Here is a 22,953-nt window from a genome sequence, read left to right on the forward strand (position 1 = left end):
TCTTTTCCATCTGCTTTATTCATTCAGCTCCTGTATGTATGTATGTATATATGTTTGTGTGTGTGTATAGGCGGGTGAGTGTGTTGTTGGTGTGTTTATATGAAGGTCAGGGATTGAGGTTGGTGAAAAAATGTTTTGCTATTGGTATCTTATACAAATCTCTCCAAGTATATTGGAAAACAAACCTCGCCATCACCCTTACACCGAGGATCAGCCTAAGAAAAGCGTACTATATCTTTCTTAGCCCTGAAATCCAATCTTTTGATCATTTAAATATTTCAGAAATCACATCTGTTTATCTGACCTAAAGTAATTTTCCATTCTTCATATTACAAATAGCATACATTTAATGATTTTTGTGATATTAACACTTTGGAATTTTGTAGTGCAGTCATATTCTAGGGCTTATGTTATTGTTCTCACATGCCCATTATTCACTCTTACTCCTTTAGCTTGGTTCAGTGACACATCTGAGCAAGATACTTTAGCAGTTACTCTACTGTGCACACACATACCATATTCACATCCTGCCTTTTCACCAGAAAATGACACTCAAGACAGCTAATGCTGATAAAGTAGAAAAATCAGCAAGTTAAAATACGATAAATAATTTAAAACAAAGTAATGCATATATTACTTTGTTTACATAGAGCCAGTTTGGTCTAGTAGTTAAGGCAACGGGCTAGAAACCAGGAGGCGGAGAGTTCTAGTCCCGCCTGAGGCACGAAAGCCGGCTGGGTGACCTTGGGCCAGTCACTCCCTCTCAGCCCAACCCACCTCACAGGGTCGTTGTTGTGGGGAAAATAGGAGGAGGAAGGAGTATTTGGTATATTCCCCACCTTGAATTATTTATAAAAATAATAAAGGCAGGATAGAAAATAAATAAATAAATAAATAAATAAATAAATAAATAAATAAAATATTTGGTATGTGTCTGTGTGTTTTCATACTTATAACAGGTATAACAAACACTAACATAATACAAAAAAACATAAAGAAAGCCAATCAGGGAAAGTATTTCCTCTACTGCCTTGGCTTTGGATTTGATGTAAGCTACACTTTCCTGGAGAAGATGGCCTTAGACAATTGGGGAGTTGCTCGACGTATATATGAGGACTCAGATGCAGCCCTTCAGCTCCAGGTAAGGACCAATGATCAAAGCATGTCAATATCTATTTGAAACAAATCAATAGCATGCTAAAAATTATCTTAATTTTCCTGACTGGAATATTCAATGACTTCCCATGATTCTCTCTTCCTTTTGTCTCATTCTAGGGCTTTTATAACGAAGTGGCTATTCCCATCCTGAAGGAGGTTAACATGAATTATCTTGGCAATGCTGTAGAGGAAGTCACTCAGAATAATTTCAAGTTGCTCTATGAGGGCTCTGAAATTGTAGTTGCTGGAAAACTTAACAATGAAATTGATATTTTTTCCTTGGAAGTAAAAGCTCAGGCAGTAAGTACTATGCAACCACTGTTAATTGAAAAAGGGTAAGAGCTTTGTTTCACAGATGAGATTCTGAACTGTGTTTTCAGATAAGTTCTGAAAACTAGTAAGAATATGTTTCCTTCAAAGTTTTTTTTAAAAGATAAAATGGAGTGTATATATGTGTCTGTACAAAAGACACAGGTGAAGCTGCTCTGCTACATATCTCATGATAGAGAAATCTTAAAACAAACCATCAATGAGAGGATTGTAGCTGCCCCTCAAGAGGAATAGCTATGAGGCTCATTTGCAGGTCAAGCCAGATTTTGCCTTCACCATGTTGTGCAAATGTGCCCAAGGAATACAACATCTTGACCATGCAATTCACCATTTCATTGCGGTGCTTTATTTTTAACGTTTATAATATTTGCTTCCTTGAAGGTAGTAAACAGAAAGGACTTCTCCTTTCAAGTATGTTTGGCAGAATGGAACCTGGTGTTATGTAAGCTCAGATTGGGTATTATATCAATAACTCAAACTGATCCCTTCCCCAATTTTTCAGCACGGAAGCAACTTGACCCTGAAAGAAAATGCTAATGTCACAGAAAAAGCACAAGTGTTTGAACATCTGAAATATATATTTGGAGATTTCATTGAAAGATTATGGGCCTGCTTAACAATTGAACAACTATTAGAAAAGTCGTAAGTGAACATCTTTGTACTTTTTTGGGTGGGTAACTGAAAGAAAATACTTTCTTTTTAAATATTATAACTACCTCAAGTACGCAGAGTTCATAAAGGCATGCTGTTCATTCTTGGTTCCTTCTTAGTCTATCTTGTCCTTCAGTTTGTTTCACTTTATGTCTCAGTGAGAGAATATGAATGTTCCTAACCACATCTTAAACTTCTGAGGCATATTAATTTTTTATTTAAAAAACCCTGAATTACATATAGAATCAGTGGAACTTATGCTCTGTATTTTAGCGTTTTGGCTGAAGCAGCACAGCAAAAGAATCTGAAAACCCAAGCATTAAAGCTCTCCCTGAAGTACAGCTTTGTAACACCCATGACTTCCATGGTGGTCACTAAGCCAGAAGCTGAAGAAGTGGCTAACAAGCCAAGAGAAGCAGGTAAAGCCCACATGACACCTTTCTATGTTCAGCAGAAGCATTAGAATACATTGTTGGCCACTCCCTTGTCTTCTGAATTTCATTCAACTGCTAGAAGAATGAGTTGGACAGTGCTTCTGAGGATAACTGCAAGAGTTGCCAGGATGGATTAACAATTCTGAAATAAAAAATAATAATCATGATAATTACAATATAAGTGAGAGCATAGGAAAGGTATCACTGTTGTTCACACTGGACACAGAATATATTTTTTCAAGTGTTAATTGATTACCATGAAACAGGATTGAGATTTTCTAGCATTATTTTTATCTTCTTTTTTGTACTGTGGTTTTAGCATATATAAATTGCATTTTCTTTAGATTTTCTAGAAACATATGCATGTGGAGATAAAAATACTTTTCCCTTAATACTGACTCACATGTTAGATTATTTCAATATAAAACTGAACTGTGTTCTATCCATGTTTTCCACTCTTTGTTCAAACCAAGTATTTTCTTGTATTCGTTTTTAAAAAAAATTAGGACTGATAAATGGAATGGAAACCAGAAGGATTACATCTTAAAGCTTTGTTTGTTATTTTCATTGCATGTCTTGCCACTTTAGTCATTCCTAAATTCCTAGGTTATGGTCTATGAAATAATCTAGGGACAGATTGTAGCTCATAATATTAGAATGCCATTGAAGTCTCTTGATTCAGAATTCTGAATTAGATTGCAAAATGATTTGGGGAGCTAGTAGGATGTCTGATGTGTTTCACATTAAAACAGGGGGATCTAAGTTCTGTTCAGCCACAGAACTTTCTGGTCCACTTCAAAACAGTTGCAATCTTTCACTGTCAAAAATCTCAGAGGTGGATGAGTATGTACACTGCCCTAAAGTCCTTGAAAAGAGAATAGATAAAAGTGGGATACAAAATAAATTGGTTCGCATTGTTCTGACCTATTGAAAAGTTTTGATTCCCCCAAATGATGAAATTGTACAAGTGTTATGAAATGATTTGCTCAGAAGGATTAGATAGAAAAATTACAGATTCACAACCTTCCCTTCCTTAGCCCCGGGGGACAGCTCTAGTAGTTGTGAATGTAGAAAATATATGGAAGATGAAGCCACTTTTTAGTAAAGTTGATATTACTTCTGTCATTATTCCTTTGTCTAGATAATGAGGATTTCCAGGACCATGGAATGAGAGATCCATCCTTTGGTGTGTAATTGATTCTAGAAACATAGTATCAATATTCATTTCTGACAACTTACTCCATCATAAAAACCACCTAACTGTAGGACTCTCTCATAGATGTGCCAATGCCTGCTCCTTCTGGAGTCCTTAGAAATACTCCTGCCGACCTTTTCTTAACTTCAGCTGCGTTCCCAGGTATTTTTTCATCTTAAGTCTCACAAAGATTACAGTACAGACTGTTAGTTTGCTCAGTCTGTTGCCTGGAGTGCTGAGTAGTGGCTCCCCCATGCCATCCTCTCAGAATGTAATAAAAGGTAAAAAGTCATTTCAATAAGAAATACACACTTTACTGAATATATGTTTTAAAACATCCAAAACAAAATGCAAGACATTTTCTGCAACACAAGTTACTTTTTTGTAACAAATGCAACAAATGCGGAAATAGTGATATGAAAGTACTCCATAGATATTATGTTATGTTACAAATAATTACATATTTCAGTAATGTGTGGTTAAAGCCATAGACCACATTATAAATATATCCATTCATTTAGGATCCTAATCGTTCCAGTTTCTACAACACTGAAACAATGAAATAATTTCATTTTCCTCTGTTACTTCTGCCATATAATCATCTTTATTTTAAAACAATACTTCTGATACATAAGCACGGAATGATAGAATGGAAGGAATGTGCATACTATGTATCTTGTTTATTTTCCAGGCATGTGTATCATTCCTTATCATTACATTTCTTGATATCTACTGAGTAATCAATGTGTGCGTGTGTGAGGAGGGGGGTGGATTCAACATTTGGGAATGGGCAATAAAGACATCTGGCAGAGGAAGGGTGGAGAGGATGGGAATGAGAGGTAGCGACGAAGGACGGAGTGGCAGTACGGGGTGGACATTCTCCTGACCCTGCTGGGTTTCTGGGATATAAAAGTCCACTACATCAGACTGGGGCAGTCTAGATTAGAATATGAGTGAATGGTGGGATGGGAGTAGAAGAATGAAGGGTCATGGAAAGAGTGATAGAAATACTCAGCTTTAAAATATTCCTGCACTCAAATCCACCAAAAAAGTTTATTATTGATTTTTGTATTTGTACTGTATTATATGAAAATTAGTGAAATGGGGCCAAACTGTTGAAAATTAATCATCTCTACATTGTTAGACTCAGTTGGACAAAAAAAAATTGCAGTAATATATACAGCAAATCCTTAATTAATTTTCCCCCCATGAGAAGTTCCAGATATGAATTCCTTATATGGGGTAGAAGAAAGGCTTGTGCTAGATTGAATTTGTGTGGGAAAATGCATGGTGAGGAAAAAGCTGAGTGCTTCTGGTATCATTTCTCTGATCCAGTTCAAATTCTCTGAGATTCATTAAACCCAACAAAACATTTAGCTTTTTATTGCAAGCACTGGTGTATAATCTTTCACCTTAAAGTACATGACTCTTTGGGGCATTGTAATATAATGCAGAGAGAGAATTACAGGCCCAGCCTCCCACTGCAGCCACCTCAGAGCTTTCAAATCTTTGTCAATCACTGGAGCAAATTTATTTATATATTTATAAGTTTGATAAAACGTACTCTAGGCAGTATGTGAAATAATCAAACACAATAACAAATTGCAACACAATTTTGAAAAACCAATAAAACCATAACAATAAATAGTAATGAAACAATAATAATGGTGAGGATCATTCTCTAGTTACTTAACCATCAAAAGCCTTTTGGAAAAAATCTGGTCTTAATTATTGTTCAGCAGGCCATAAGGATGGTGCTATTTTTGCCACAGGTAGTAAGGTGTTCCTAAGGAAGACAGCAGCCCCAAAGAACACCACCTCTATGCCACACTGGTCATGTATCCTGATAGCTGGTATCCTTTAGGAGGTGCTCTGTACTCCCCAGAGTTGGGCAGACAGAATTTACTTGGGACAGACAGTCTCTAAGATACTTACGTTATGAGACAAAAAGAGCTTTATAGGAGATAACCAGCACCTTGAACTACATTCAGAAACAAACTGATAACCCATGCAGTAACAGCAGTGTTGTGTGACAATACTCTGATTGTCCAGTAAGCATCAAGGCTGCTGGATTTTGAACCAGCTACAGTTTCTGGGTGATCTTCAAAGGCAGCCCCATGTGGAGTGAATTGTGGTAATTCAGGCCCAAGGTGACAAGGGCATGAGTGACCATCTTCATACTATCCTGTTTCAGGTGAGATCAGACTTGACCGGTCAAAGTTTGGCAAAGCCATCCTGGCTGTGGTCTCCAACTGCTCTTTCAGCAGGAGCCATGAATCCCAGATTGTGACAAGGGAAGCACAACTCTATCAAGAGACAAAATTGAGATCGCCAGCAAATTAATTGGCTTCTGAACCAATAGCCACTCCATCTTACTTGGGTTGAATCTGAGCCTTTTCTCCCCATCCAGGCCTTACAGCTTCCAGGCACTAAGTTAAGACTTCCACCACATCTCCCATTTGGAAATGTATAGCTAGGAACTATCATCATACAGGTAGTGCTTGGTTAACAAAGGTAATTGGGACCAGAATTTCTGTCACTAAGCGACACGGTCGTAAAGCATGATGTCACATGACTGCATTGCTTAGCAATGGCAATTCTGGCACTCCCAGTTGCTATTGTTAAGCGAGGATTGCAAGTCATTAAGCAAGTTCCAGGCAGTTTTCAAGCAGGCTGGCAGGCAGGTAAGGCATTGTGCGAGGTGCAGCAGGAGCACAGCAGGGCCAGGAGTGCTGCTGCCAGGCAGGGTAGGGTGCAAGCAACTTACCAGAGTGACTTGCAACCTTCCCTGCCAGTTTCCCATTTGACTTTGCTTGTGGGAAGCCATTAGGGAAGGTTTCAAATGGCGATCACATGACTGTGGGACACTGCAACTGTCCTAAGTGCAAGCCAGTTGCCAAGTGCCCCAATCGCAATCATGTGACTACAGGGGTGCTGGGACAGCTGGAACTTTGAAGATCAGTTATAACTAGCACTCATTCAGCACCATCGTAACTTTGAATAGTCACTGAACGAGTGGTCATTAAATGAGGACTACATGTATTGACGATACCTCACTCTGTGGCCCCTCCTAGTGGCTTCATGTATACAGTATATTAAACAGGATGGGGAAGAGAACAGCACCCCTTATTGGGATCCTGATGGTCTTGACCTTTTCTGTCCCGTTAACACCAAATAGACCCTATCTCAGGGTGGAGTGGAACTAGTACAAAAATGGTACTTCCCACTCCCAAGCCTCACAGGTGGCCCTGCAGAATGCTTGGTTCACAGTATCAAAGGTCAGGGAAGGAAGGTTGAAATTATTTAGGACTAACACCCTGAGCAAATCCACAGTCATCCCTGCAATGAGATCCAGGAGCTTAAAAAGGGGTGCTGCCACCATGCCACTAGGAGGATAGTGCATTGGCAACACCTCTAGCCCAATCCTCAGGCTTAGCCTCACAAATGTAGCCTCCATTTTGATACCTGGATGCATATTATTATATATCCACATGCTTGCCCTGTATTTATCCATTTTGAGACCCCTAGACAAGATTTTTGTCACCTTATAAAGAGTGTGACATAAAGTTGACTAAATTATTGACGTGGCAATAATTTCCATTTTCCAATTATTGTCAGGCTTTGCCTGCTACCCAGTAAAACCACAGACACTAGTGTAGGCTTAGGTTCTGGTTTTATTTGAGTATAGAATGCATGCCCTTAGAAAAGCTGAGAGTGAGTGGAGCACGCCGGAACGGGATTTAAATAGCCTGCGCCGGTCAGCGCTCCACCCCTTCTTACTCTGGGGGCGCCCCGAGCCCCGTTGGTTCCATTGCCGGTAGGTGAGAGGTCGTGGAGCCCCTCCTGTGCCTCGGGTGTTTCCTTGACTGTTTTCCTGGCCGGTGATGGTTCATTGCCGGGCGATCAGGTTCGTAATCTTTTGACAGCTCGAGTGCGCCTCGTGGTCTGGTCTTGTCAATTACCTTCTTTGCAACATTGTATCTCTCTCTTCCGCACCTCCGGCTAGAGTCGATACTTTGTTGCCAGCACCTGTTGCTCTCTTTTGTTAGCTAGTTGCCTTTTTCCTTAATCCGCCCGGTACCCATTTCCCTGTATTGTTATGTGAGCTGTTGCGATGTCACAAGCATCGCAATGGTGATCATGACATACTGCCCCGCTTCGGGAAGGTTAAGCTGCGGGTTTGGAGGGGTAGGCGGTGTGGAAGGTGCGGATCAGGTCGGGAGCCTGGACATCATGGGCAGCGACCCACTCAGGGTGTGGAAAGTGTTTCCACTTTACAAGGTATTGGAGGGAGCCCCGCCGCTTGCAGGAGTCAAGCACCTCCTTTACTTCGAAGTGTTGCTGCCCGTCTATCATCACTGGTGGGGGGGGGGGGCGTGCGTGGGTGCCACCAGGAGGGATCACTTGCCGGCTTGAGTAAGCTGCAGTGAGATACTGGGTGCAGTCTCTTTAGATTATGGGGCAGGTCCAAGTGCAAACTTGGGGGCCAGCTTCTTTGACGGTTGCGGCGATTTTATGAATCTGGTGGATAGATACACCATGTCCCCCACCTGAAATGTTGGTTGCTGGTGCTGGTGTTTGTCCGCTTGTGATTTGTACGCTGTTTGTGCCTCTTTAAGCGCGTCCTTGATGACCGGCCAGGAATCTGCGATTTTCTCACCCCAATCACAGGCGGCCACTGTTGGGGACGGAGGCTGAGGTAGTTCAGGGATGGGGACAAACTCTCAACCTGACACCACCCCAAAGGGTTTTTTTCCGGTGCTTTGATGTATCGCATTGTTGTATGTGACCTCTGCAAACAGGAGGAGGTCTACCCAGTCGTCTTGGTGATAGTTTATGTAGGAGCGGAGGAATTGCTCCAGTGTGGCATTAAGGATTTCTGTGGATCCGTCCGTCTGGGGATGCCAGGAGGTTGACAGGGCATGCTGGGTACCTATCAGTTTCAAAAAAGCCCGCCAAAACCTCGAGGTAAGTTGTGTGCCCCTATCGGTCACCAAGAGGGAGGGGCATCCATGTAGGCGGTACACGTGGACTAGGAACAGTTTCACCAGCTGTTGGGCTGACGGGATCGAGGCGCAGGGGATGAAATGCGCTTGTTTTGAAAAGTAGTCTTTTACCACCCAAATGACCGTTTTCTTTTGGCTGGGCGGTAAGTCTACTATGAAGTCCATTGAGATTTCATCCCACGGGCGGGAGGGTTCAGCTACGGGTTGTAGTAGCCCCTGGGATTTGCCAGCCGGTCGCTTGGCCATAGCGCACACTGGGCAGGATGCCACATACGTCTTGACGTCCTTCCTCAGCAAGGGCCACCAAAACTGTCTCCGAGCCAGGTGTAGGGTTTTCAGGAACCCGAAGTGGCCAGCCTGTTTGCTGTCATGCGATCTGTTGGGGATCGCCTGCCGTTGTGAGTTGGGTACATATAGCCTTCCCTCCGCCCATGCAAGGTCCTGGTCCATGGTGACCTTGTTGGGGTTGGCGAGGAGCCAGGGGTCAGATTTCAATGCCGTTATGAAATCTGCCCATAGCCCCCCTGGTATTAGAGGTTGCCTGCGTCTAGGGGCGGGTTGCGTCGTAGTTGTTCGTGGGGGGGGGGGCAGGCTGTCCCCGAGCGCGACCCCGGGTGACCGCTGCCATACCCAGCTGGGAATCGGAAAGCACCATCCCTACAATGTCGGAGATAGGCTCCGCATCCTGGGGTAGTCGGGAGAATGCATCTGCCAGGAAGTTCTTTTTGCCTGGTATGAACTTCAGCTGGCAGTTGAACCAGCTGAAGAACTGAGCCCATCGTATTTGCTTGGGACTGAGGCACCAGGGCGTACAGAGCACCTCGAGGTTGCGGTGGTCTGTCCAGACCTCAAACGGGCAAGTCGGCCCTTCCAAAAGGTGCTGCCAAGCCTCCAGCGCTGCTTTAACCGCAAACGCTTCCTTTTCCCATATGTGCCAGCGCCTCTCTGTCTCCGAGAATTTCCTCGAGAGGTGGAGCTTGGCGATTTTGGTTTGGTGACTCTCAGCTTTATGTCAGGCTCTGCCTGCTACCCAGTAAAACCACAGACACTAGTGTAGGCTTAGGTTCTGGTTTTATTTGAGTATAGAATGCATGCCCTTAGAAAAGCTGAGAGTGAGTGGAGCGCGCTGGAACGGGATTTAAATAGCCCGCGCCGGTCAGCGCTCCACCCCTTCTTACTCCGGGGGTGCCCCGAGCCCCGTCGGTTCCATTGCCGGTAGGTGAGGGGTCGTGGAGCCCCTCCTGTGCCTCGGGCGTTTCCTTGACTGTTTTCCCGGCCGGTGATGGTTCATTGCCGGGCGATCAGGTTCGTAATCTTTTGACAGCTCGGACACGCCTTGTGGTCTGGTCTTGTCAATTACCTTCTTTGCAACATTGTATCTCTCTCTTCCATGCCTCCGGCTAGAGTCGATACTTTGTTGCCAGCACCTGTTGCTCTCTTTTGTTAGCTAATTGCCTTTTCCCTTAATCCGCCTGGTACCCATTTCCCTGTATTGTTATGTGAGCCATTGCGATGTCACAAGCATCGCAACGGTGATCATGACAATTATTCATTCTCAATTTGAACAGCATATAAGATCCCGAAAACCTACTTTAGAGGTGTCTTATAAATACATAAATATTTTTCTCTCCCCAGATTTGGCTTAACCAAGACTCCATTAAAAGTTGCTTCTCAACACCACTTTAGACATGAAAAGGCCATGACAAGTATTTTACCTGTGCAAACAGCCATATTCCATTATTAAGTGAGGGTATAGCAAGGAATTCTGTCCCTTGAATAACAAGGAAATTCTCAGGCCAGCCTCTCCTGCAAGATTCATTTTGGTGATTGAGTGATTGATTGATTGATCAAATTTGTATAGCCACCCATCTCACAGAAAAGTGACTCTGGGTAGCACACAACACTTAATTAAAAACCAATAAATATAATAAAAACATTCATTGTTAAAAACTATCGAAAACAATCAAAAACAGGAGAGGATGATGTTAGCCACAGTAAAATTTCATCAGATTTCAACCCAGCACTGAAGCTGGTGCGCATGATGATATAAATGTTCGACTTACTGTAGTTGCAGAGGGGTACTAGTTTCCTGTCTTGGATGTTCTGGCATTTTGGAAACTTTACAAACTCTCTGTGAAAGTATGCAAAACTATTCAAGATTTTACAGGGACTTCAACTTCAAAAGCTGCTTGCCCTTGGAATCCAGATGATCCCTGTAATTGTAATAATTTACTTTAAACTAATTTGAAAAGGATGTAAATTGTTTCTTCTAACTGGGACTATTCTAAAGTGGCTGCTAGGTGTTTCACCAGTCAGTAGTGTTATTAGATTCTGGTTTAGCTACCACAATTGGGACTGGCAGCTCTGTTGTTAAGTGAAGTGGTCTCTAAGTGGGAAATCATGTGGCCATGACTGTGCTTTCCTTTTCCCCACTCCCCCAACCTTTGGAATGCTCACCCCAGTTGGGTTCTGGGATAATTAGCAAGAAGGGAATAATATTTGTATTTATACTCATTGGAGAGGAAGGGAATTACAAGGGAGTAAGCAGGCACACAATGGGGAATACACATCAAAAGGAATGTGGTGGCTCCTGGGGATGGGAGCTCTCAGCATCCTATGCAAGCAGCCTGGTGTATTCCTCATTGTGTGCCTGTTTACTCTGTTGCAATCCCTTCCTCTCCAATCTCTCCACTCTGTGATGGAGGGGCAGGGGCAAACAACAAGCAATTTATGTAGCCAATCTCTCCTGTGCCTGACCTGTCCCCCCGCCTTTGTAAAATGGAGATATTGAAGTGGAAGGGACTACGAAAGAGTAAGCAGGCACACAATGGGGAATACATTTTGCAAAATACTGTTTGTGTAGCACCCTCCCAGTGCCATTGCATTTCTTTGATGTGTATTCCCCATATTGCCTGCTTAGTCTCTTGTAATCCCTCCATATTCAATCTCTCCACTCTGCAAGGGAGAAAAAAAAAACAGGTCAGGCACAGGACAACGCATACTGACTGTAATGGCAATCACGTGACTGAGGGATACCGCAAAGGTCATAAATGTGGACATTGGTCATAAAGATATCCTTTTCAGCACCATCATAACTTGATCACTGAATGAGGCAGTCAGTAAGCAAGGACAACCTGTATGCCTTAATTTGATTTTAGTACCTTCTCTGCAAATTTGTGTGATATACTTATTAAAAGTATATATTTATACATTTAAAGCAGGGCTTCTCAAACACTGTGATAACATATTCCCCTAAATTAATAAAGTTTGGGGGGGGGCTCTCCCTACCTTGAGTAAAACTGGGATTAGGATTGGGTAAGAAATATAATTCTTATTTTCAATAATGAAATGTTATTCTACGTATCAGATAAAAGCAAATGGGAAAAATGAGTGAGCTTCATTAATATGTACATTTTTGCAGATCATCCAACCTCAAATTCAGCAGTCCGCCATGTTGCCAAGACATCAGAGACTGCAAGGGCATACGTACATTTCCTAAGAAAGCCAAAATCAAGAGATCATGGTCAGCATCAGTGAATTGCCCATATCCAAAAATTGATTGTGATGTGATCAATAGGTATCTATGGTTCTACTGTGCAGATAGAGACTTTTGCCCATTTCAGCTGGGTTAGAACCCCAGTCCAAACATGACTTGCATTTGTATTAAGGCAAATTACAAAACTTGGATCAACCTTTTTGACATACAATAAATTCAGTCATTTTGTAAAATAAATAGACATGTTAGTATAAAAAAATTATCCTGAAAGAACACAGCATTACATAAATAATAATTGAAAGAATACAATATCATCTGGGCAGTGGATAAGAAAAAGAAGCAGAAGGAAACCAGTTTAAGTTTAGTAATACTCAAAGTCTGAACTCGGCTGCCAGCCTGAAACGATTTAAAAATATTTTGCAATATCTACCACCCCTGAATCATGACTCACAGCTTAAGACAGTGTTTCTCAATCTCTGTAACTTTAAGATGTGTGGACTTCAATTCCCAGAATTCCCCACCCAGCATGGAGTTGATCCATACATCTTAAAGTTGCTGAGACTGAGAAACACTGGTTTAAGAACTCCTGATTTAAAGCATTAGGCCAAGCTAATAAACTGTCCTTCTTAAGCAGTATATGTAAAATTAAATAGTAACTTCAGGTAGTCCTCATTTAGCAACCACAATTGGGACCAGCAGCTCTGCCATTAAATGAAATGGTCGCTAAGTGGGAAAACACATGACTGTGACTGTGCTTCCCTTTTCCCCCTTCCCCCTCCCTTTGGAATGCTTACCCTGGTGCTGGGATAGCTGGCTGGCAGCTGCTGCCTGTAACTGACAAGATTAATCAGTTTCACACCTTTCCCTTTTGTTTGCTCCACTCCCCTGCCCTTTGAAATGTTCACCTCAGCACTGGGATAATTAGCAAGAAGGGAAATAATGTTTGTATTTACCTTCATTGGAGAGGAAGGGATTAAACAGACCAAGCAGGCACACAACAGGGAATACACATCAAAAGGAATGCACTGGTGCCGGCAGCCCTGAACACACTAGGCAAATAGCCAGTGTATTCCCCATTGTGTGCCTGCTTATTCTCTTTTAATCTCCACTCGGGGGTGGGGGGGCAGGAGAAAAAAATTGGTCAGACACAGAAGAGATTGTGTAAAGAGATTGGTTGTTTTTTTCTTTTTTCTTTTCTCTCCCTTGCTTGTTTAAGCAATCTCTCCGCTCTGTGAGGGGGGGACGACAAGTGATGAACCTATACTTCATTAACCTGAAAGAAGTTAGGTGTTATTAATTATAAGAATAATATCAGTCTCACAGTGCAAAAACCACATGTCCTTCTAAAGCCCCTCAAATGATGTATTTAATCTACTGCATAAATACCGCAGAGCAAGAGCAATTGAGGCTGCCAGTTTGCTACTTCTTCAACTGCTTTCACTCCGTAAGTGCAGCATGGGCCTAAGCTACAGTGCCATATTTTCTTGGAAAAAATAAAGGACAAACATGAAAAAGGGGCAAATTTGAAAAAGGTTCATAAGGATTAAAAAAAATGTTTATGTTTATAACTTTGCTTTACAAAGGAACATTCAAGAGGAAAACCAAGAAAATACACAATCTAATTAAATAAATCTAAAGAACAGTTCTCTGAAATAAAGGACATATGGTCACTCTAGCCTACGCTGACCACGTCAGCTCACTAACAAGCTATTGTTGCTACTGGTGAAGGCTCCTGAGATTGCTTTTGGGGTGCTGTGCTTGGAAATTTGATGAAACAAAGGACTCCCTTGAAGAACTGCATAGCTTTGCCAATTAACACGTAGTGAACTGAATCCTTTTGCAGCCTGCTGTTCACACTAATTATAATCTAGCTGAATTTTGCCTGCCATAAAACTAGGTTGAGGTATTAAGGATCTTGGATGATTCCATAAATCAATGCAAAAGACGTATTAATAATTACTTTTTTTTTCTAGAAAGCAGGACTTCATATCCCCACTTCCTTTTGCAGCTGTCTAGTGAAAATGTTTCAGTTTGTTTAACTCTTAGTGGGCAGTCGCAAACACCCTTAAATCTGCTGTCTGATGCAGAGAAAGGTATGTGCTTCCCATAAAGATTTGAGTATTCAAAGTTCTACGAGAATGTTTTCCTTGTGACAATCTATGAAAATCTGTTCTTTTCTGATTCTTGTTTTTGTACTTTTCATCTCATTTCAGACAACTGCATTGTAACATGTTGCAGATTCCAATATGTACAGTATATGTGGGTGTATTGACTTTTCTTAGTTTTAAGTCCATAGGTTGTGATATTTATTTTAAATGTTGAGGATTTCTATATCGATTGCCCTGTCTTATATGTGCTACACAGATACAAAAAATGTTTAGTAGTGTTGGCATGATGGATAAATGCTTGGCTGAAAGGTTAGCTACCTAGAGAAAGACAGTTTTTGTGGTACTGTTTATTTGTGTAGTGTAACTAAAGTCACCTTCAAACTGAACTTGACTGCTGGTGGACTTCATGGACATGTTCACATGCCTTCCTCCAGGAGGTGGATGTAGATAGATGTAGCTGTAGTTGTAGATGGCTTCCCTGTCTAGCCAATAACCCTGGGGTTTTATGGTGGTCTCCCATCTAAATCCTAATTGGGTCAAACTCAGTTTAGCTTCTGAGTGTAAATAAGATAAACAGGGTAGTGCGCTCCAGCCAACTGAATTGGCAATAAAATTAAGTAAAGAGCATTCTTGTGAGATTTGGATGTTTTTACCCATTGTGTTTACACCGCAATTATTTTTGTACTGATGAATGTTGGGCAAATACTAACATGTTTCCTGAATATTCCTTTACATAATATATTTTCAGGGATCCAAGTGACTGGCAAGCTTGGGGAAAACAGACACTTTACAGAGTTTGAAATAACCTATCCGAGGCTTAACGTGGAAATAAAGGTGTCAACAGAACGAATTATACTGAAAAGTAATGCCTCCACACACTCTTTTGTGTGGACAGAAAGGGAATCTTTAACAATTGAAGGGTAAACTGCTATTTTTAGTTTTCTTTTATAGACAATCCAGTTTCTAAGACATGGTCTCTTTTTGCTCAATCTGCCAGAGTGAAAGGTGTCCTTCCCTCCTCACAGAGACAATGCATGTCCAAATGAAAATGCTTGGATATCAGACTGCAATATTAAGAATATTGAACTCCTAATTTAGGGCTTGAGGTTTTTTCCCCTCCTTGGATATATGCATATAGGTTTAAAGCATTTTACTGTAATAGATCCTTCATAATATATAAAGCACTTGTTCAGAAAGAATGTGATATAGTTTAAACCCCTTATGACAGCCTACTCTGTTAGGAATCTGCCACTATGCAGCCTTGTTAAAGATGGGTTATGCGGTTATTTATACAATCCCAGAAAATAGTTAGTAGAACTCTGGGTAAACCAATGTGACCAGTTGCAACTGCATTTGCAAGTAAAATTCCTCACATCCAATTTACACTCCTGCATTAAGACAGAATTGGAGACTAATGCAGCCAGTACACCATCTAGTCAGTTTGTTATGGATATACTGTATTTGAACTTTTATAGTTTGAGAATATAAATACATTATTTGGAGATTAGAGTTCCATTGCTTAGATGGTATCCCTTCTGGCTAGACCATCAGCTTGAAAGCCAATCTGATTAATGCTTCCATGTGGCAATCTTTAGTCCCTTCTGCTTTGGAAAGAGGTGGGGGTTTTACTTCTCTTAAATAAAGCCAAATTAAATCTAGCTGGCATGAAAAAGGTATTATTCCATATTTGATTTTTCAGTTCTTAGCAAGATATTAGAAAGACTTATGATGCCAGTTCCTGACATTTAATAAGATCCAAATTATCAGTTTCTTTTCAGTCTGATTCCTGCCCTTATTGGGGACTGAAACTGTCTTTGGTAATCTGATGTATAACTATGATGGAGACAGAAACAGAATGATGGTGTAGATCCTTCTGATGTATTAGCAGCTTTCAAAGATGTTGAGCATAGCGTCAGTGTTAATATAACATCCTGCTTGAGTATATATCCAGATGGCTGTACTTGGAATTTACTGCTCTATCACCTTTCTTCTGTGGTTCTTCTAGATTTAATTTCGTGTGCATGGTGTTTGATAGCCACATGAAAGTAATTATAAGGAGAGAATGGAAATCCTAAACTGGCATCTGAAAACAATTCCAAATTGATAAGGGCAAATTATATAGAACTCTGATTTCTCTTTGATTGCTTTTAAGTCAGTTGTAGATATGTATTTCTTGTTGCCTTCTATAACTTCTAGATTTGTTGTTCATTTTTTTTAAAAAATGGGGTGGATAGTCATTTGATTCCCTTTACTGATGCAAAATATCCATCAAACAAATGGGGAGAGCAGCAGTTCAGCTGTTTGCTTTCTCCCTACAGCCACACATCTAGATAAGCTGATTAAAGACCCCTTAATAAAAGTATGAGATGTAGGTCTGAAAATAGGGAAGAAGATAATTTTAGAAAAATCACCTTCTTTCTGTTACAAGAAGATGCCTTCCATCAGTGGAGGGACACCAATTAGAAACCACGTTTGGTGTGTTGTTTGAATAGGCATTTTCTAATTTTCTATGATTTGTATCTCTTTCTGGAAACTACCTTGTAAGGCCGTTGTGCTGAAACAAGCTATATAAATATTTCAGGTAAATACATATAACATATATATCATGTTACAGTTATGTCCGATTCTTGGAGACTTCCTGGACAAGTCCCTGCAGTTTTCTTGGCAAGGTTTTTCAGAAGTGGTTTGCCGTTGCCTTCTTCCTAGGGCTGAGAGAGAGTGACTGGCCCAAGGTCACCCAGTGCCTAAGGCGGGACTAGCACTCACAGTCTCCTCATTTCTAGCCTGGTGCTTTAACCACTTCATCAGACTGACTCTCTAAGGGGTATATAATAAGAAACAAATATCCATTTAAATATGTTTTTTTTAATTGTGGTTGCCAATAAGAGTAATTCAGGTGATATTAAATTACTGCAACAATGTGACATTTTGGAATATTAGAAAATAACACAACGTGTTCCTTCTTAGGCTAAAAATTATACTTACAAGTGGAGAAAGTCTCTTTCTGTCAGGACCAGACAACATTGTAACCAAAATTTTCCATATACCTCCCCCACTTGATTGCCTTGGATTGTACTTTGAGGATAGTGATTATTTTTCTAACCAAGTTACTGGACTTTTTGGTAAGTATTTAATTACTGCTGTAGACTAATACAATTTGGAATTAAATTTGGCTTTTCAATAGCATCACAGGATCCACAAAGCGTTTTATCCACATTATCTTGCTAGTATTTGCGATAACATTTTGAGGTGGATTAGCATTAGAAAGATACAGATGCCCTTGAATCAAATTTGACTCCTGGTGATTTCATGAACATAGCCGTGTGGTTTTCTTCTCAGCAATAGGGAAGTGCTTTTTCCTTGCCTTCTTCCTGAATGTTTTTTTTTTTTACACAAATCCCATAACTAAAGTCCTGGAAAAGTAAGAACCCAAAGTAACTATACAGGAATGCCATCTTGCAGTCTTTCATGCAACAGTAGTACCACCTCTACCAGTTCCAAGACTGAATAGCTATAGAATTTTTTGGGAAATCTTTTCCCAAGTGTGTCAGTCAGACTTGAATGTGGCACTACTAGGAATTTGCACCAAAAAATAGGCAAATCCAAACCCAAGTCAGACAGATTTAAATCACTTCCACATGAGGATTCTGAATCAGTTTGAAAACAGCTCCCATGAAATCAGCTGTGTTGGACAGCTGAGTTGATCAAATACTGCCTCAGCTGTGATGTAGCTGAACCTGCTGAAAAGTTAAGATGGGGGCTTGCTTTTGTTTTCTAGACCAGTCTTTCTCAACCTTGGCAACTTGAAGATGTATGGACTTCAACTCCTGGAATTCCCCAGCCAGCATGCTGGCTTAGGAATTCTGGGAGATGAAGTCCACACTTCTTCAATCTGCCAAGGTTAAGAAACACTGTTTGAGACAATGTGAATTCGTTTCTCAACTGGAAAACTCCTACTGAGTTTACACTTCTGTAAAGGAATTGTCAGGTTGGTGACTTAGTAGCTTCACCAAATGAAACCAAGGAATTTTATTAGTTTCTGAGCCATTTTTTTTCTTTCCTTCCCATTTTGCATGGAGTACAGAACCTGAATCAGCGGGATGGCAGTGAATTTCATACCTTGTTCTCAGCATTTCCCAACTGAGGGTTGGGAGAATAAAAACTAGTCATATAAAAATGGCCTTAGATAAGTTTGAGAGATATTCAAATTAGAGTGGAGTTCCATCTGAACACACACACCCCAATTTTCTAGTGATTCAGAAGAGTACCAGCAATATGTCTATAGAAGCACATATTTCTTCAGAGTGAGGAAAAAGGAAGGGGTACAGGACTATATCACTTTCTTTTCCATTTCTCACTCTGGAGAAATATATCTGGTGACTTAAACTCTGCCTCTATTTACATTTATTATTTTTGATCAAGCCTTCCCAATCACAGTGTTTTGTAACAAAGATATTGATGTAGTAAATCAGAGGCCAGTTCTAATGCCTGCTGGAAATTTCCTCCCAGGGTTAGAAATAGTGTGTGTTTGTTTTTGGAATTTGTGGGAGCTTGGAAGATGCAACACGACATGCTTATTGAACATTCTGGATGCTCCAGTACTTCTGCAACTGTTTGTTGCTCATCAATCATTTACTCCTGTCCTTTGGTACTCTCTGTGAGTTTGGTCCCGATTGAGCAGAAAACAAAAATGCCTTGCATTGCTTTTAATTAGTCTTTGCTCCATACTCTTGGCACTTGAAATATTCAATGTTTCTTGCCTAGAAAAGTAACATTAATGTTTGTTATTTTTACTCACATTGGCAAACAAGCAACAAATGGAAGAGAAGGGAAAAATATAATTCCCCTGAAATTTGGAATAAAATAAATACATATTCTTGTTGCCCATAACAGAAACCACTGCAATTATTTCTGTGAAATTTGGCAGGATTTATTCTCTAATAAGGGACTAGCAGTCTTGCAAATCTTTTAAAAGACCAAGTTAAAGACATTTATTGGCTTCCAACATCAGTCAGAGCAGAGGTATCTACTGTATTGAAGGCTTTCATCAAAATGATGAAAGCAATGTCATGCTATCATTTCTCATACCTGCATGTGATATCACAATGCATGTACATTGTGGAGCTTGCATTGTGATGGTGGAATGCTGCTTTTGTCATTTGCTCATTCTGTGTATGCCTCTGACTCAATGGGAGATCTGTATTTTCAAATCAAGATCTGAATTCAGGTCTCAAATAGAACTAGGGGTATTTTGAAACAATGCAAGGTGGGGCAGGCAAATCCAAACCAAACTCTGCAACTAAGTACCAGCACAGAAGTGAGTGGACTTGACTGCAGGCTACTTGGTGGAATGTTTCATTTAAATGTGAGACTTGCTTCATGGATGATAAAGCCAGATCCATTCCCTCCACTGTCTATGGTGCTCTTGGAGAAGAATATGTGAATGATATGGCACACCTCTAGCCATTGATAATGGATGAAGGTTTCTGAATGGAAAAGTGATTTCACACAAACTTGTAGCACCGTAGTGCATTAAAACTCCAGAAATGTTCATAACCGGTAAATGTAGGAGCTGTCTGAAAAAGCACAATGAAAGTGATACTGATGTTGTTATGGGGGGGGGGGTATTGTTTTTAACCCCTTTCAATATATGTCCTTCCAGTGAAAATTGTCCAGCCTCAGTCTGAAGCTATTAATACAACTAGGAAAATTCAGAGAAAATGACTGTGCACAGCATTGAATGCTGAATGAATATTTAATTATAACTACATAAAGAAAAGCAATGGGAAAATATTTAATAGAGATCAACTATGACAGAATTAAGCAGGAAGTAAGCTGCCTCTGGATTGTCTAGGCTATTCTGTCATGACATGAAAAATTGTAATTGTGGGTTTATGTCAATTTGTGTTCCCCAGGTCAGTTTTTCTCTAACACAAATTTTGAAAGAAGTTCTGGCCAAATTATCGTACAGGGACAGCTCCATAAAGCCATCAGGTGAGAGAAACCATTGAACCAATGGTCAACTTTTTCAGTCTTGATAAACCATCTTTGCTGCCTTTTTTTTTTCTAGGCTAAAATTACCTGGACCTTTGGATCTTGGCTTTTATCATGTACTTGAGAATGCAAGTGGTGATAGAGTTGTGGAAAAAGGCAGAATTTGAAAAGGGTTAGAAAATAAAATGTAGTTTTTGTCATGATCCATTCATTCATTTTGGAAACTCTATCAGAATGGCATATGCAGTCCACCTTCCCTTAAGCTCTCAGAGCAGAGAGATACAGACATTACATTATGCCACCCCGACATGTGCAGTGTTTTATACGACTTCCACCCCACCTTTTGGACAGGGGTGTGTGAATTTTTTCTATTTTTGCACGGTGTATATCCTGTGTGGTATTTTCAGTTACACTGACCAACAGAAGGCATCACCTAACTGGTTTTATTCTTACTGGGAGTCCTCAGATGTGGGTCATCAGATATTACTTGAACCCCCTAAAACAATATCCAGCTACCCGTATCTGAGGATTCCCAATTAAGGATGAAGCCAGTCACATAGTGCCTCTTGGTGATAAATGTCATTGATTTGGGGTGAATTTCTTTTCAATATAACTGTAACTTCCTGTTAAGTCCCTTTTAACAAAAACTAATTATGTGGACCCTTCACTGCAATTCTAGGGAAACCAAAGCAAATAAGCTAACTAGACAATAATACAAAGCTAAAGGTGGTTTATGGCTGGATACAGCTTTTGTCAGTAATAATGCCACTACTTAACACTTCTCTTTTTCTATTTTTCAGGATGCGTAAGAAGGATTATAGAACTGGATCGAGTAAAACTGAAGTTACCTGCTGGTCACTGAATATAAATCCTTAAAGAACAGACTTAACAGCAGAGGACTGTTATTGTTTACTGTCCGTGATTTTATTAAATGGCATAAAATCCCCCACTCTTTTTCAGTTTAACTCAGTTTAATTAGGTTATGGGCATAAGAGTTATTGAATGAAACTGTTACCTCCATAAAACTCGGTACATCATGGAAACCTAAATACAAAGAACTTACTTTGCTTTCTAAGGAAAAAAAAGCCTATTCTTGTCTGTACTAAGAAGTTTTATCCTTTTTTGAGCTGTTATTTAGTTCAAAATAGTATACTTATCATAACGTTCCAAATCAATCTAAATTTCCTTATTGACTTAATAATAAACATAATTATTTGTCATAATGATAACAATAGTGACATCTAGCCAGTTTAATAAATAATTCAAAAAGAGGAGTATTGGGCTGAGTTTCCAGGCAATTAATGTAATGATTCTGCATTAGATTATATAAATGCATATAATTACTTACAGTGACCCATTATGCTACTTCCTGCTGAACAAATGGTAATTTCAAAATAACAAAATATTGCCTATTCTAATTTTTCTCAAAACATTCTAAAATGTAGTTTCACAATTTGCTATCAAAGGTAAGTTACACGTTTTCTTGCAAATGTATTATCAAAGCAGATACTATATTATAAAAAAGAATTTAAAATGCCCTTCCCCGCAAAACATGCCAAAAAGGCAAGAGCCGAGAAACGAAGGGGTTTCCTTAACAGTAGCAATGTAGCTCCAGTCTTACCTTTCAGTTCTGATATTGTCAAGATTGCTGGCCACCTGGAGAGAAGTAGCAGTGTTTCAGTTCTTAATCGTATTTGTTTTTCTGCCAGTGCTCTAGCCAAAGATATATTTACTGCCTGTTTACAGTACCAGCAATGTGTGGCTTTAATTATGCAATACGTGATTCTGCTGCTCTCAGGATCATTGAAGGTACCCAGATACTTCTCCTGCCAGAGAAAGATAACCATGAATTTAAGATTGCACCCTCCCCCAGGAAGAAATTGTTGTTTATTTGTTTAGTCACTTCCGACTCTTCGTGACTTCATGGACCAGCCCACGCCAGAGCTTCCTGTCGGTCGTCAACACCCCCAGCTCCCCCAGGGATGAGTTCGTCACCTCTAGAATATCATCCATCCATCTTGCCCTTGGTCGGCCCCTCTTCCTTTTGCCCTCCGCTCACCCCAGCATCAGCATCTTCTCCAGGGTGTCCTGTCTTCTCATTATGTGGCCAAAGTATTTCAGTTTTGCCTTTAATATCATTCCCTCAAGTGAGCAGTCTGGCTTGATTTCCTGGAGGATGGACTGGTTTCATCTTCTTGCAGTCCAAGGCACTCTCAGAATTTTCCTCCAACACCACAGTTCCAAAGCATCTATCTTCCTTCTCTCAGCCTTCCTTATGGTCCAGCTCTCGCAGCCATATGTTACTACGGGGAACACCATTGCTTTAACTATGCGGGCCTTTGTTGTCAGTGTGATGTCTCTGCTCTTAACTATTTTATCGAAATTTGTCATTGCTCTTCTCCCAAGGATTAAGCGTCTTCTGATTTCCTGACTGCAGTCAGCATCTGCAGTAATCTTCGCACCTAGAAATACAAAGTCTTTCACTGCTTCTACATTTTCTCCCTCTATTTGCCAGTTATCAATCAAGCTGGTTGCCATAATCTTGGTTTTGTTGAGGTATAGCTGCAAGCCAGCTTTTGCA

The 22,953-nt window shown here is 40.4% G+C and overlaps 1 protein-coding gene across 1 annotated transcript in view; it reads left to right on the plus strand.

Moving 5' to 3' along the window:
• Positions 1-21,321, plus strand: part of LOC134489285 (inter-alpha-trypsin inhibitor heavy chain H4-like) — a 32,606-nt gene extending 11,285 nt beyond the window's left edge. The window contains exons 10-21 of the mRNA XM_063291883.1: positions 960-1,141; positions 1,276-1,458; positions 1,991-2,130; positions 2,413-2,558; positions 3,715-3,759; positions 3,853-3,930; positions 12,196-12,297; positions 14,244-14,363; positions 15,127-15,298; positions 17,346-17,500; positions 20,294-20,372; positions 21,173-21,321. Of these exons, the coding sequence (XP_063147953.1) occupies positions 960-1,141; positions 1,276-1,458; positions 1,991-2,130; positions 2,413-2,558; positions 3,715-3,759; positions 3,853-3,930; positions 12,196-12,297; positions 14,244-14,363; positions 15,127-15,298; positions 17,346-17,500; positions 20,294-20,372; positions 21,173-21,248 (1,478 nt within the window). The 3' untranslated portion in view covers positions 21,249-21,321. The remainder of the gene's footprint in view (positions 1-959; positions 1,142-1,275; positions 1,459-1,990; positions 2,131-2,412; positions 2,559-3,714; positions 3,760-3,852; positions 3,931-12,195; positions 12,298-14,243; positions 14,364-15,126; positions 15,299-17,345; positions 17,501-20,293; positions 20,373-21,172) is intronic.
• The last annotated feature ends 1,632 nt before the right edge of the window (positions 21,322-22,953 follow it).

Source organism: Candoia aspera, chromosome 2, assembly GCF_035149785.1.
Source record: "Candoia aspera isolate rCanAsp1 chromosome 2, rCanAsp1.hap2, whole genome shotgun sequence".
Taxonomy (NCBI): Eukaryota; Metazoa; Chordata; class Lepidosauria; order Squamata; family Boidae; genus Candoia; species Candoia aspera.